At 43.7% G+C, this 14,319-nt stretch overlaps 1 protein-coding gene across 1 annotated transcript in view; it reads right to left on the bottom strand.

Moving 5' to 3' along the window:
• The window catches only part of BOLL (boule homolog, RNA binding protein), an 80,860-nt gene that overhangs the window by 29,428 nt on the left and 37,113 nt on the right, over positions 1-14,319 (bottom strand). Inside the window, exons 8-9 of the mRNA XM_067549834.1 lie at positions 5,713-5,784; positions 4,744-4,791 (exon numbers count right to left, since the gene is read on the bottom strand). Coding sequence (XP_067405935.1) covers positions 4,744-4,791; positions 5,713-5,784 — 120 coding nt within the window. The remainder of the gene's footprint in view (positions 1-4,743; positions 4,792-5,712; positions 5,785-14,319) is intronic.

Below are 14,319 nucleotides of genomic sequence, written 5' to 3'. Positions count from 1 at the left end.
ACTGAGTGAACAAACACAGAAAAACCCTCTATTGGAGTGTGATGGCTGCCAGGTGGACCCTAACTGAGCTTGGCAAAAAACCTGAGTATTTTAGTTCAAGGATGTAATCCAGTATATCTGACAGCAATGAGGTTGCTGGTGGAATGTGCATTAGGTGACATCAGCAGTGAAATCTTGTCCATTTTTGCAAATAAGTGTAGTGAGTTGACTGCTTCCTGCTGTGTAATATAGTACTTTTTTTACTCCCTCTGAACAGGTTGTTTTTAAACCTGCAAATCATTGATTAGACATGCTTTGAAGCAAAGTACTCTGAGATTGGGTTGAAGGATCTTTCCATCGTCTTGGGAGAGAAGATAAGAAGGAATCTAGAGAATGATCGGTGAGCATGGCCAACTGTATAAGGTAAGGAAAAAATGTCTGTCTGGGCCAAGTTGGAACTATTAAAGTAACTTTGGCTTTGTCTTCCTCTATCTTGAGTAGAACTTTGGATATTACAGGAGTTGGAGGGAATGTGTGTAGTAGACCTGACAACCACTGAAAGTGAAAGGCATCCCCTAAGGACCGGATACGCAGGCCACCTTCAGAGCAGAAATGAGCACATTTCTTGTTTCTGACCATAGAGAACAGATCTATCTGAGGGGGTGCCCTATTGCCAAAATATGCGATGAAGTATAATGGAATGTATTTCCCACTTGTGGTCTTGAAGGTATCCGCAGTTACAGTTTAAGAACCTGAGAGTAAGTTGCTGTGGTGGTGATCTGATTGCATATGCACCAATTCCAAAGTTTCTCAGCTTCGGCAGAGAGGGAGGGGGATCTTGTTCTTCCTTGTCAGTTGACACAGAATATGTGTGACGTTGTCTGTCATGACCTGTATATATTTATCCCTGATCAATGGTAGAAATTGGAGACAGGCATATCTGACTGCCCTGAGTTCTAGGATGTTGAGGTCCTGAGGTGTCCACCTGCCCTGGGCCATGTGGGTATTCATATGTGATTCCCAACCTAACAGGGATGCAGCTGTCATTATAACTACTACTAGGGAAGGGTGGACAAAAGGGACTCCTGCGTGAAGGTTGCAAGAATGTTTCCACCAATTGAGAGATTCTTCACAAAGATGGGTATGGAAAGTAGTGTGTTTAGACTGTTTCTGCTCAGTGAATAAACAGTCCTGAGCCACCCTTGAAGACAACACAGTCACAGTCTCGTATGGTCTATAATGAAACTGCCAGATGTCCCAACAGCTGAAGAGAGTTCTTGACTGGGGGTCTGTAGGTTGATCTGGATTGTGTTGACTATGTTTGATAGAGCCACGAATCTGTGCATTGTGGAAGGTAGGGTTCTTGCTGATATGGAACTGAGAAACTCCTATGAATTTTAACTTTTGTATAGGAGTCAATATAGATTTCTGAATATTGAATTGTAGGCCCAGTTTGAGGAAGAGGTCTATGGCCTTCTAAGTAGCCTGTGAAGCTTCCTCATGGGAGCAACCTTTTAGAAGCCAATTGTCTAGGTAAGGGAACAGCAGAATTCCTTATCTGCAGAAGTGTGCCACTACTACTGACCCATCTTTTTGAAAAGACCCTTTGGGCACACAAAAAGCTTGTCTTAACTGACAGTAAAACATCAGAAATCTTTTGTGGGATGGGCAGATCACTCTATGGATATATCCATCCCCAAGGTCAAGGGCTGAGAACCAATCCTGTCGGTCCAGTGGTGGAATTATTGCTGCAAGTGTTACCATTTTGAATTTTTGTGCCTTCACAAAGGTGTTGAGTAGTCTTAAATCCATCCACCATTCCTTTTTGGATCCAGGAACTACTTGGAATAAAACCCGTTTCCTCAGTGTTGCATGGGAACAGGTTCTATGGCACCCCAAAGTAGGAGAGAGTCTACTTCCTCTCTTAGGTGCTCAATAAAGGAGTTCAGCTTGGCGTAATTCGTGCAGTTGTATTTAGCTATCAATGCCGGATAGTTGGTGATTCTAACCTGTAAAGTAGTTGATTAATACAATTTTCTACCAAACAGATCAAGGCACTATCACAGGCAGAGTCATAGTCATAGCCATGGTGCTGCCTTCCACATTCATTTACTGCCTCAACCACCAGTGAGTTAGGAGACAAATGAGAAAATAAAAATTCTGAATCTTCAGAGCGCACATAATATTTCTTATCCACTTTCTTGCATGTGGGCTGAATCATGGCTGGGGTGTGCCAGATAACTTTTGCAGGATCTAGAAGGGCCTTGTTAACAGGCAGAGCGATGTGGGCAGATGGAGCTACATGAAGGATGTCAAGGAGTTCATGATCTGGCTCTTTAACCTCCTCAAGATGGATCTGTAAAGAGTCTGCAATTCTCTTGATTAGGTCCTGGAACTGTTTGAAATAGTCAGCAAGGGATGGTGGACGTGGCATCACAGCTTCATCTGGGGATGAAGAGGAGATGTTAGCTGGGGGAGAGACCTCATCATCAGCCCCAGCTTCCTGTTCCTCAATGGTTTCTTCCTGAGGTTCTGATCTTCTGCAGAGGGAGGATGATGGAGGTTGTCTGTCCCTGTATTGGGTGGTAATCAAGTCCCTGGTGCTGAAGGGGTCCCAGTATGGCCAAAGAGATGGTGCATGTGGAATGGGTGTTCATACCTGCAAGGTGGTGGCTTTAGATGTCTCTCATGAATGTAAACAATTTCCGCAGAGACCTCAGAAAAAGTACCTCTGTAGAAATGGAGTCCTAGGATGCAACAGGAGAGAGATTTGCAGTAGAGACAGGGAAGTGTTAGTATCATTATTCCTAGCACTGGTGAGACCTCATCTGGAATACTGTGTGCAATTCTGGTCTTCCATGTTTAAGAAAGATGAATTCAAACTGGAACAGGTGCAGAGAAAGGCTACTAGGATGGTCTGAGGAATGGAAAACCTACCTTATGAGAGAAGACTCAAAAAAGCTTTGCTTGTTTAGCTCAACTAAAAGAAGGGTCAGGGGAGATATGACTGCTCTCTATAAATACAGCAGAGGGATAAATACCAGGAAGGGAGTTATTTAAGTTAAGCACCAATGTGGACACAAGAACAAATGGATAGAAACAGGCCATTAACAAGTTTAGGCTTGAAATCAGACTAAGGTTTCTAACCATCCAAGGCGTGAAGTTCTGGAATAGCCTTCCAAGTGGAGCAGTGGGGACAAAAAACCTAACTGGCTTCAAGACTGAGCTTGATAAACTTATAGAGGGGATGGTATGATGAGACTGCTTACAATGGCATGTAGCCAATACGTGACTGCTAGCTGCAAATATCTCCAATGGCTGTTGATGGGACAAGGCCATCAGCATTAAACAGCTCTCCCCTTGTGGAACAATGAGGTTGCTAGAATGGAGACAACAAGGGCTTTACCTCCCCTTAAAGGTCTTGGACCAAACCCTAGACCCACAAAGTGGGGTGAGATGACACTAAAGGATTGCATTCATGTGGGTTTTTTTGTTTTTGTTTTTGTTTTTTGTTTTCCATAGATCTATATCTCTCTCGTCTTTAAGAGGTTGTGTGTGTGTGTGTGTGTGAAATTTCTTTCCTAAGCCTGTGTTTCCTTGCTTTACTGCCATGTTTCCCCTAAAAAGATTAACTAGAAAACCAGAGCTCACATAGCCAGGTGGACTTGGGCAGGAAATATCTAGGCAACTGTGGGGAGGGCTTGTGAGAGCTGAGGAACTGGTTCCGGGGTCTAGGTGTCCACACCGTGGGGTTCCACTATCCAAAAAGAGTTTAATTGTTTATACTGACTGTGCCAAAGTCGCCGCCATCGTATTGACCTAGCTGGATCAATTAAGTGGTCAGTGAAGACCCGCTCAATCGATCCAGAAGTCGACAAAGTAAACCACCCCTTTAAGTGGCGTAGCGCTGCATCGATGGGAACACGGTGAAGATGCCACGCAGAAGGGAAGCACAGCAGTCAATGGGTGTTACACAAGCTATTCAGCAGCTGGATTCCATCACAACAGACTTGTGTCTGTTCAGAGAGTGAGGGCATTCTACACTTAGCGTGCTGCAGTGGTGCAGCTGCACCAGTGCAACTGTGCTGCTGTAGCACATAGTTAAGACACTAGCTATGCTGACGGGAGAAATTCGCCTGTCGATGTAGGTACTCCACCTCCCTGAGACGCGGTAGCTATGTTGACAGAAGAAGCCTTCCCATCAACATAGCGCTGTCTACACCGGGAGTTTGGGCGGTATAACTGCATTGCTCCATTTTCCACACCCTTGACCAATGTAGTTATACCAACATAAATTTGTAATGCAGACCAGAGGTAAGCCTGGACCAAGTGGTGACAGAGGCCACTAATACTAGACTAACCAGGGCATATCTAATTGCCCTGTGTTTCAGGAGCTTAATGCTTTGAGTTCAGAGACTCCAAATCCCTTGGATAGCTAGATTCCCCATCCATATAGACTAACTTCCACAAGAGAGCTGTGTCCCCTTTGTCCAGCTTGTAGGAAAGAAATACTATGTGGATAAAAGAACTGGATGTGATATTTTATTAAATTATGCTATATCCCTTCCATTCTGTCAAGAAATACTGCATGATTGCACTACTGAGATACAGCAAACAATATTAATCTGAACAATGCTGATTAACTAATTGCTTTGGGAGGTATCATTTGAATTATGAACATGTGATTTAAAAATTGAAACAGCATGCTGTGCGTTCGGACAATGAAAATGATGACCAAATGCTGCAATTATAAAATATGTTTACCTGTGGAACACTCCATTGCCACTGCCCTGAAAGACACTGTGCAGGTGCCTAGGTTCATAAAAACAAGTATAATATTTCATAATTCAAACATTCTCATATGAAAAACACACAAACTTTTCAAATACATTGTTTTCAAAATGAAACAGACACTGGAGGGTCTGAATTGATGAAAAGCATGTAAGGTAACATTTTCAAAAGCACCTAAGTAATTTAGACACATAAATCCTATTGATTTTCAATGGGACCCTGATTTAGGCACTTTTGAAAATCATACTTAGGATCCTAAATCATTTAAGCACTTTTGAAAATTTGAGTTTTTAAAAAATAAATAAAATAGTTAAAAAACAAAACATTACAACAATTCGAAAGTATTTTTAAAACTTTGCAAAAATCCTACTTTTAAAGATATTTTTATCATGGTCACAATTGATCAATAAAGCTTTAATCCAGAAATGTTCTAGTGAACTTTTCTCTCGAGTAAAGTCCCAAACCTGCAAATAGAACTACTGGTGAGAACTCTTGTGCATTCATATGTCCTGCTAACGTCAGTGAGATTGCATGGGTTTTAGAATCCACACTGGTGCATCTTCTTGTTCGATCAAGTCCTAAACCCTTAGTGATTTCCAACTTTGTATGATTTGTTCAAGTGATTTTTAAAGTAAGGGTGGAATTGACCCGGCTATCTAGCACTACCATAAAGAAAGGATCAGAGTTCATTCTGTTTCCAGGCAGGCAGAGAAGCAGAAAATTCAGTCCTGATGAGGGAGTGTAGGAATGGAATACCTCACTGCACTATCTACTGTGACTTTACATTTTAGGTATTGCACTGGTAAACTCTGAAGGGAGCCTTGCGTGGCCAGAGGGACAGCTGGTAAGAACTGATGGTTTTGAGAGAGTGGTGAAAGCAAAACTAGAAGGCTGGAAAGAATCCTCAGGCTATGAAATGATGTAATCATTTTCTATCTTTACCTGGTAATGATATGTAGGCTGATGATAAACAGGTTGAGCTACCATTACTGGGGAACTGGCAATGGAGCGTGACTTTAAAAGGGAAAAAAAAAAGAAACAGATAAATTAGAAATTTTAATATATTATTCTCCGGAATTGTTACTTTTACTAATACATGTGCCTTAAGTACTATATGCTACACAATTTACCTTAAAAACAAATTAATTTATAAAGAATGGTTAAAGTAACTATGATTCTTTAAAATGATCACTTGCATGGATCCACACTGTAGATAAAGAATATGCCTTTGACACATGAACTCAGGACTTTCTTGAAAGCAGCATCTATTGGGGCTGCTCACATACCCTATATCCTCAAATCCCCCCCAATCCTTTTGATATGCAAGAGAGCACAGCCTCAGATCCAATTTAAATTCCTTCCATTAAACACAAAATCTGCTGGAAGACTCTGAAATAATGGAAGATATTGTACCAAAGCCCCCAAGGTTGAAAAATTGAGGGACTTGATATTAAAAGAGACAGGGTTTGTCTACACAGCAAATAAAAAACCAGGGCTCACCCATGCCAGCTGACTTGGGCTCAAGGGGCTCAGGATATGGGACTGTTTCACTCCTGTGTAGGCTTCTGGGCTCCGGCTGCAACCCAAACTCTGGGACCACCCACCTCACAGGGTTCTAGAGCTGGGGCTCCAGTCCAAGCCTGAATGTCTACACAGCAGTTAAACAGCCCAGTGAGCTCAAGTCAGCTGGCCCAGGCCAGCCATGGTTTTTTTCTGCTGTGTACACATACCCTCAGCACTAGAGGAACCAACACCAATGTATTGGGAGGCCCAGTTTTGAGGCACTGAAGCTTGACTCAGGCTCACGGGGCTCAGGCTAATAGGCTGTTTACTTGCAGAATAGATTTTTGGGCTCAGGTTGAGGCCTGAGCTCTGGGACCTTCCCACCTCACAAGTTCCCAGAGCCTGGGTTCCTGCCTGAGCCTGAATGTCTACACTGCACAGCTTCTTAGGGCTTGTCTTCACTTACCTCAGAGATTCGGCGGCAGTCAACTGGAGTTACGCAAACTACGGAAAAACCTTGCGTAACTCCCGTCGACTTCTGTGCTTCTGTTCTGCGCGCCGTCCTCACTGCACTACGCCACTTGAGAAGGTAGTCTTAATATGTCGATTTCTGGATCGATTGAGCAGGTCTTCAATGACCGCTCAGTCGATCCAGATAAGTCGATCTGACAGTGGCAAATTTGCCACGGTCAGTGAAGACATAGCCTTAGCTTGCGTCACCTGGCATAGGCCAGCTGCAGGGTTTTAGTTGCAATGTAGATACCTGTGGTGTCTAAAAGAGACAGAATCCAGCAGTGAACTCTGTGTAATCTGTAAATTTCTTCCCAGGATTTCTTTCCAATGCAGCTTCTTGGTAAAGATAAAATATTTGTCTTCTGGGGTTAAAAGAAAGGTGCTTTCCCTTCTCTTTTTAAACCCAGCACTTGATCTACCCCCATTTATCCTCCTCCCAATACAAATATCAATTCTAAAATGGATGTGTGACAGTTTTGGGGACATGTTTCTGTCAACTGGTGACATGTTTGTGTCAATTTAAGAATTCCATTTTGTTGGGAACTCGCTATTATATTTCACCCTCCATTTTGAATGTAGCCTTTTTTGTGGCCTGAAACATTCATTTTGGTAGCAGGAACTTGACACGCAGTAGGGAAGCTGAGATAGCCCATGATGGCTCTATCAGCATCGAATGTCCCTCTGCTGGTGGAACAATGGGCTTGCTACCAGCAGGGCAACTGACTTTGAATTGTGCCCAAAAGCTGACTGGGATGAAGCATGGAAAATCCCCAGTGGAAAAACAGGGACAGAAAAGGTAGCAATAGCTGTTTTAAAAAGAGGAATACCCTCTAAGCAAGGAAAACCATTTAATTACCCTAGAAACAAAAGATCCAGCTGAAGATAGTGGAGGCAGGAGGGACTTTACTTCCCTAAAGGACAGTGACCAAACCCCAGGCTCCCAAAAGGAGGTGAGATCACACTGAAGGGAGTGCATTCAAGAGTTTATTTTCCATAGCTCTGTTACACTCTTGTGATTTTTTTTAAGAGTAATGTGTGTATAAAAAATTCCTTTTCTAAGCCTGTGTTCCTTGCTTTACGGATACACTCACCTTGAAGTGATTAACTAGAAAGCTCACATAGCCAGGTGGACTCTGGGGGAAAAGTGTGGACACTGGTTCTAGGGGTCTAGGTTGCCATACCTCAAGTTCCCACTGCCCAAGAAGAGTGTCATACACTGAGTCTTCACCTAGGGAATGAGTCTGAGAGATCCAAAGCAAGGAACAGTGATCAATCATTGCTCAAACCTGGGGATGTTAGTAGCATTTGGGATTCAGTGGTCACAACAGACTGGTGTCTATTCAGAAAGTGGACCAGGGACTGGACCAGGTTGTGACAGCATGTTCTCACAAAACTCAGTAGTCTTGAGTTCTTTACTTTATTTTTATGGACAGCCAAAACCCTTCACAACAGTTCTATATATTTCTCTGTTATGAATTTCTTTCTGCCCTATAATGACTCATTCTTTATTCTATATTTTAAAAAACAGGTGAGGCCAAATGAAGTGAGAATTTAAACTTAATGTATGTTCTTGTAATATTATACATTTTTAAAGTTACAGATTCCTCAGGTCAAGACAAAGACAAAAGTATTAACATAATGTAAAATTGTTTTATTCTATGGGAACAATGAAACCTGTATTAATGATCACCTGTTAACTGCAGTTACCTCCTGACAGCCACATTAATTACATTAGATGATGCAAAACAGAGGTCAGTTCCCTAGCTGCCATCAAACATCATAAGAGACAAGGTGGGTGAGGTAATATCTTTTATTGGACCAACTTCTGCTGGTGAAAGAGACAAGCTTTTGATCTAACACAGAGCTCTTCATCAGGTCTGGGAAAAACACAAGGTGGAACAGATTGTTTAGCAAAAACAGTTAACACATTTCAAGGGGAAATTCAAGTGAAGTGGCCCGTTAACACCTCTCCCACCATAGAGCAGTGTGATGGGGAAGACCAGTCCCCCACTAAAGAGCAAGGGGTTAAGAAACAGCCCTGGGCCCCGGTGGTCCGACCCAGCCACAGCTGCAAAACCCGCACAAGCTAGCAGCTTGGGAAGCAGAGCAATTCTAGGGCAGGTAGGCAGTGGAAGAGAGCAGATGGCTGCTCTGAAGGGAAGTGCTGCTCAGGAGTTCGTTGCCTGAGACCTGACAACACAGACCTGCCTACAAGAGAAGGTTACTCACCCTGTCCTCCTGTGGGTGCTCCACTTCAGGGTGTTGGTGGTCCTGGTGCCGTCAACTGGAGAGTTTTCAGCAGCAGTGTCCATCCAGGTCGCTCATGTGCAGTGGTCATCTCGCAGCACTGTTGGCACTTCATCAATCACACACATGACCCAGACCCCTCAGTTCCTTCTCTACCATAGATTTCCTGATACAAACTCCGAAGTAGAGGGGGGGTAGTGGAGCACACACAGGGACACACATCTCGAAGAACCTCAGTTACTGCACTGGGTGAGTAACCTTCTCCTCTTTGAGTGATGTCCTATGGGTGCTCCACGTCAGGTGACTGTAGAGCAGTGCTCTGTTGTGGATGGGGGGAACTTTGGAGTTGTTTGAGTGACCAATGCTAACAGTATAGAGCATACCAGTGTGTCGGTGTCCAAGCTCTGTATGATTGCGTAATGTTTTGTGAATGTGTGTTCAGAGGCCCAGGTTATAGCTCTACAAATGTCCATCAGTGGAACATTGTTCAGAAAAGTGACTGTAGTCGCCATGGATCTAGTAGTGTGGGTTCTGATCCCCAATGGTGGTTGTATTTTATTCTGTTCGTAACATAGTTGTATGCAGCTAGATATCCATTTGGAAAGTCTTTTTGTAGAGATGGTGGATTCTTTGGACCGTTCCATCATAGAGATGAACAGTCTTGCGGATTTATGGAAAGGTTTAGTTTTATCCAGATAAAATCCCGTATCTCTTCTGACATCTAGTGTATGTAAAAAGGCCTCATGTTTGTTTCTGTATGGTTTGGGGTAGAAGATAGGGAAATGGATCAGTTAGTTTATGTGAAAGGACGATGTTACTTTAGGCATGAATTTAGGGTGAGGTCTCATTGTGATTTTATCCCTAAAGCATATAGTATATGGTGGGTTAGCCATGGGGGCCCCTATTTCACCTACTCTTCTAGCTGAGGTGATGGCAACTAAGAATGCTATTTTCATTGATAGGAGTAATAATGAGCATGTAGTTAACAGTTCAAACGAGGGTCCTGTGTAATACTAAGTTTAGGTCCCATGCTGGCATGAACTTCCAGGTATATATTCTGTAAACCAGTGAGGAAACGTTTGGTAAGGAGATGTGTAAATAATGACATCCGTTCGATTTTGTGGTGAAATGCACTGATGGCTGCAAGATGTACCTTGATGGAACACATGGAGAGTCCTGAGTTTTTAAGTTCCAGTATGTAGTCCAGAACTAGTGGGAGAGGTGCTAATGCATTAGTGTGTTTTGATTTGCACCATAGACAGAATCTTTTCCATTTTTGAAGGTAGGCTTAGTGCATGGATGATTTTCTGCTGTTAAGTAATACCTGTTTAACCTGTCCTGAACAGTTTAGTTATCTTGATGGAACCATGTAGGAACCAAGCCTTCAAGTGAAGTCTGTCCATATCGGGATGGAGAGTCCTGCCCCAGTTTTGTGACAGAAGGTCCCCCCGAAGAGGAAGCTGTTGTGGGGTGCGGATCGACATTCTCATCAGATAAGAGTACCATGGTAGTCTGGGCCACACTGGGGCAATCAGTATCACTGAGGCCCCGTCATAGCATATCTTGTGTACTACTCAAGATAGTAATGGGATTGGTGGGAACGCATATAGTAATATTGCCTCCCATTTGAGGAGGAAGGCGTCCCCTAGGAATTGGGGATCTTAACCCTGCTCTCGAGGAAAAGTGTGGACATTTTTGGTTTTTTGCTATTGCGAATACGTCTATGGATGGGACTCTCCATTGTCGGAATATGGATTGCAGAACTGTGGTGTTTAGTTCCCATTCGTGAAAGAATTGTCTGCTCAGTATGTTCGCTGTCGTGTTGTGATAGCCAGGGAGGTAAGAGGCAGAGATGTTTATGCTGAGCCCTATGCACCACTTCCACAGTCTCATGGCTTCTGTACACAGAGCGTGGAATTGGGACCCATCCTGTTGATTTATGTAAAACATGCGATTGTCAGTCATCACGCGTACTGTCCTGTTGAGATCAGCGGAATAAAGTGTAAGCTTACATTGAGATCTGCCTGTAACTTGCATAGATTGATGTGCAGTTGAGTTTCTGTATGAGACCATTGTCCTCAGATGCTGTGGTGTTGCATATGGGCACCCCATCCAATTAGCGAGACGCCTGTCACAATCATAACTGATGGCTGTTTCTGTTGGGATGGTATTCCGGTGCAGAGATTTTTTTGGTTTTGTCCACCAGTGCAGTGAATCCTTGACTTTGGTGGGTATTATCATCTATTGAGGCTGTGTTTTGTTCGATGTGTAGACTGAATGCGGCCATCCTTGTAGATAGCACATGTGTAGCCGCGCGTGTTGTACTATGAAAGTAGTGACCGCCATATGTCCTAACAACTGAAGACCGGTACATGTTTATAATATATGAGCTGGACGTAGCTACTAAAATATTTGTTAATATGTGAAATCTCTGCATTAGTAGCGACACTTTGGCCCCTGGAGTTGAGGTGTGCCCCTATGAACTCTAGTTGTTGTACTGGAAATAGGGTTGACTTCTGCTCATTTATTTGTAACCCTGAAATTTAAAAAAAATCAACGATCCTTTGAATACTGTGATGCCTCTTATCATGTGGAGCTTCTCAGTAGGCAGTCATTGAGATATGGGAATATTATCCGTTGCCGGCATAAGAGTGTTGCCATGATTGCAAGGGTTTTGGAGAAAACCTGTGGCACAGTGAAGATGCTGAATGGTAGTAACTGTATTGATAGTACTCTGTTCCCACTGTGAATTGAAGGAATCATCTATGTGGTGGGTGTATTGTGATGTGAAAGTACATGTCTTGCAGGTTGAGGGCTGAGAACCATTGTTCCACTGTTGGTATTATCGTGGCTAACATGACCATCTTGAACTTTTGAACTAGAATGAACTTGTTGAGCTTTCTGAGATCCAGAATGGGCCTCTAACTTCTGCTTTTTTTCTGTGTTAAGAAATAGCGGGAGTAGAATCCCTTTTGCCTGTACTGTGGTGGGACATGCTCCGCTACACCTAACTGTAGGAGATAGTGTACATCTTGTGGCAGGAGGTGTTCGTGAGAGGGGTCCCTGAAGAGGAAGGGAGCAGGAGGTTGGGTGGATGGTATGGATGGAAACAGGATGGAATAGCCTTCTTGTATGAACGCTAGTGCCCATTTATCTGTAGTAATTAACACCCAGGTGTTGTAAAAAGGGCATAATCGGTATCCAAAGATTTGCAGGTTGATGGTTATTGGCACAGAAATGGTGGTGAGGTCTCTCAGACCCTCAACCAAGACTTCAAAATGACTGTTTCGTCGGCGCTGGTTGCAAAGACCACGTCTGTGTCTGAGTTGGCCTCTGTCTTGGATGTCTCTGCTTTTGTATGTGTCAAATTGTCTGTGTTGGTGAGTAAATGAGGACTCCTTGCATTGCTAGGGCTGGTATCTTTTACACTTGGAAGCAGGTGTCTAGATACCAAGGGTTCTCAGCATTGCTCTGGAGTCCTTCATTGAGTGAAGTACCTCATCAGTTTTTTTAAAAAAGTAGTTTTTCCCCCATCTAATGTGAGCCTCTATTTTTACTTACAGATCCCTTGGGATACCCGACGATTACAGCCAAGATGCCCTACATATGACTACAGCTGTTGCTGTTGTTCATGCTGCTGTGTCCACAATGTCAAGGGATGCTTGTAGTGCTGTATTGGTGACCAGCTGTCCCATGGTTATAATGGACCTGAACTGTTCCTGTCTGTCTTCTGGCAGGTCATTGGTGAAGTCACTTAACTTATTGTAATTATCATAATCATATTTCCCAGTAACACATTGTAGTTTGCTACCCTAAACTGCAAGGTTGCATATGAATAAACCTTGTGGCCAAACAAATTTAATCTCTTTAATTCTTTATCCTGTGTGATGGATTTGTATTGTATGTTTGTTCCTTTGGGTCACAGCTTCGACAACCAAGGAGTTTGAAGAAGGATGAATAAGTAAGAACTCCATGCCCTTGGCAGGCACATAGTATTTTCTATCCACCCTCTTGCAGGTTGTCTGCTACACAACGTCTGAAGGTTCCATTAATGCATTGTTTATTGGCAACACTATCTTTGTGGTGGAGGATGTCTGTAGTATTTGGAGGAGTTTGTGCTGATTCTCCAATACTTCCTCCAGGGGCATCTCTTGGCTTTGTGCCACCCTTTTAAAAAGCTCCTGAAATTGCCTGAAGTCGTCAACTGTGGTAGGAGGTGGTGGCATTATGGCCTCATCAGGTGACGACTAAGAATTGTGACGTGGCATCGTGTCCTGTTCTATTTCTTTGTCTGGTTCCTCAACTGGGTCTTCCTGTGCTTCGGATGGTTCAAGCCTGGGTGATGGTGATCTCAATTCACCACAGGATGGCATTACAGGACAGCTGTTTTGAGTCCTATATGCAGGTCACAGGTCCTATGATGGCCATTGCATTGGGAACTGCATTTGTGGGCACATCCATGGTGGTTTGTAAGAATGGTTCATCAATCAGTTGTATTGAGATCTTGATTTTATGCTCGGTGTTGACCCACATCTGATGGGGGAGGAGTGGTGTGGAGAAAAGGCACCTTCCTGCAGATCATCTTCCTCATCACTTGAAAATGGTGTGGCCATGGGTGATAGTGGAAGTTCCACTGATGTATATTCTGGTGAAACGTCGGTGCCAAATAGCGGTGAATGTGGTGCGTAGGGTACAGTGTTGTCCTCTGTTTCCAGCCATTGGTGATGGCGGTGCTTCGATACCGTCGGTACTAGCATGGTTGACTTCAGTCAGTACTGTGGGTGGTGCCACTTTCTTTCACCCTGACTTGCTTGGTTCTGTCTCAATTGGTGCTGGTGCTATTGGTACCGATGGTGGGGGCGTGGGTGCTGTGGCAGCTCAGTGCCGTTTTTGCCGGAGTCGACAATGCTGTGGAAGCAGACATGCGTCTTGGCTCCATTGTTTTCTGTTGGGGCTTGGTTGAGGTCCCGATGCAGATGGTTCCAGAGATGCCTGGAGCATCAAGAGTGCTCATGCATGAGGTGATCGGCACCGAGGGCTGCAACCTGGCCGGAGACCGCTTCTTTTTAGGCACGTCTCTATCTGGAGAGGTCAAGGCTCTTTTCCTCATTTTTGTGGAGGACTGAGCCTTGTTTTTGTCCTGTTTCCTTGTGGACTCTCTTGGCGTTTTTTGACCCAGTTGGAGGCTGGTCTGAGGGATTTTTACATTAGTATGAGCTTAAGGCAGAGGTCTCGATCTTGCCTGGCTCTGGCCTTTAAGTTTGTGCAGTGGATACACTTTTTTGA

Source organism: Emydura macquarii, unplaced genomic scaffold (assembly GCF_026122565.2).
Source record: "Emydura macquarii macquarii isolate MOO-44397 ecotype Brisbane River unplaced genomic scaffold, CSIRO-AGI_Emac_v2 contig_1253, whole genome shotgun sequence".
Lineage (NCBI taxonomy): Eukaryota > Metazoa > Chordata > Testudines > Chelidae > Emydura > Emydura macquarii.
The sequence above is the reverse complement of the archived record's forward strand: the minus strand, read 5'-3'. Positions and strand labels throughout refer to the sequence as shown.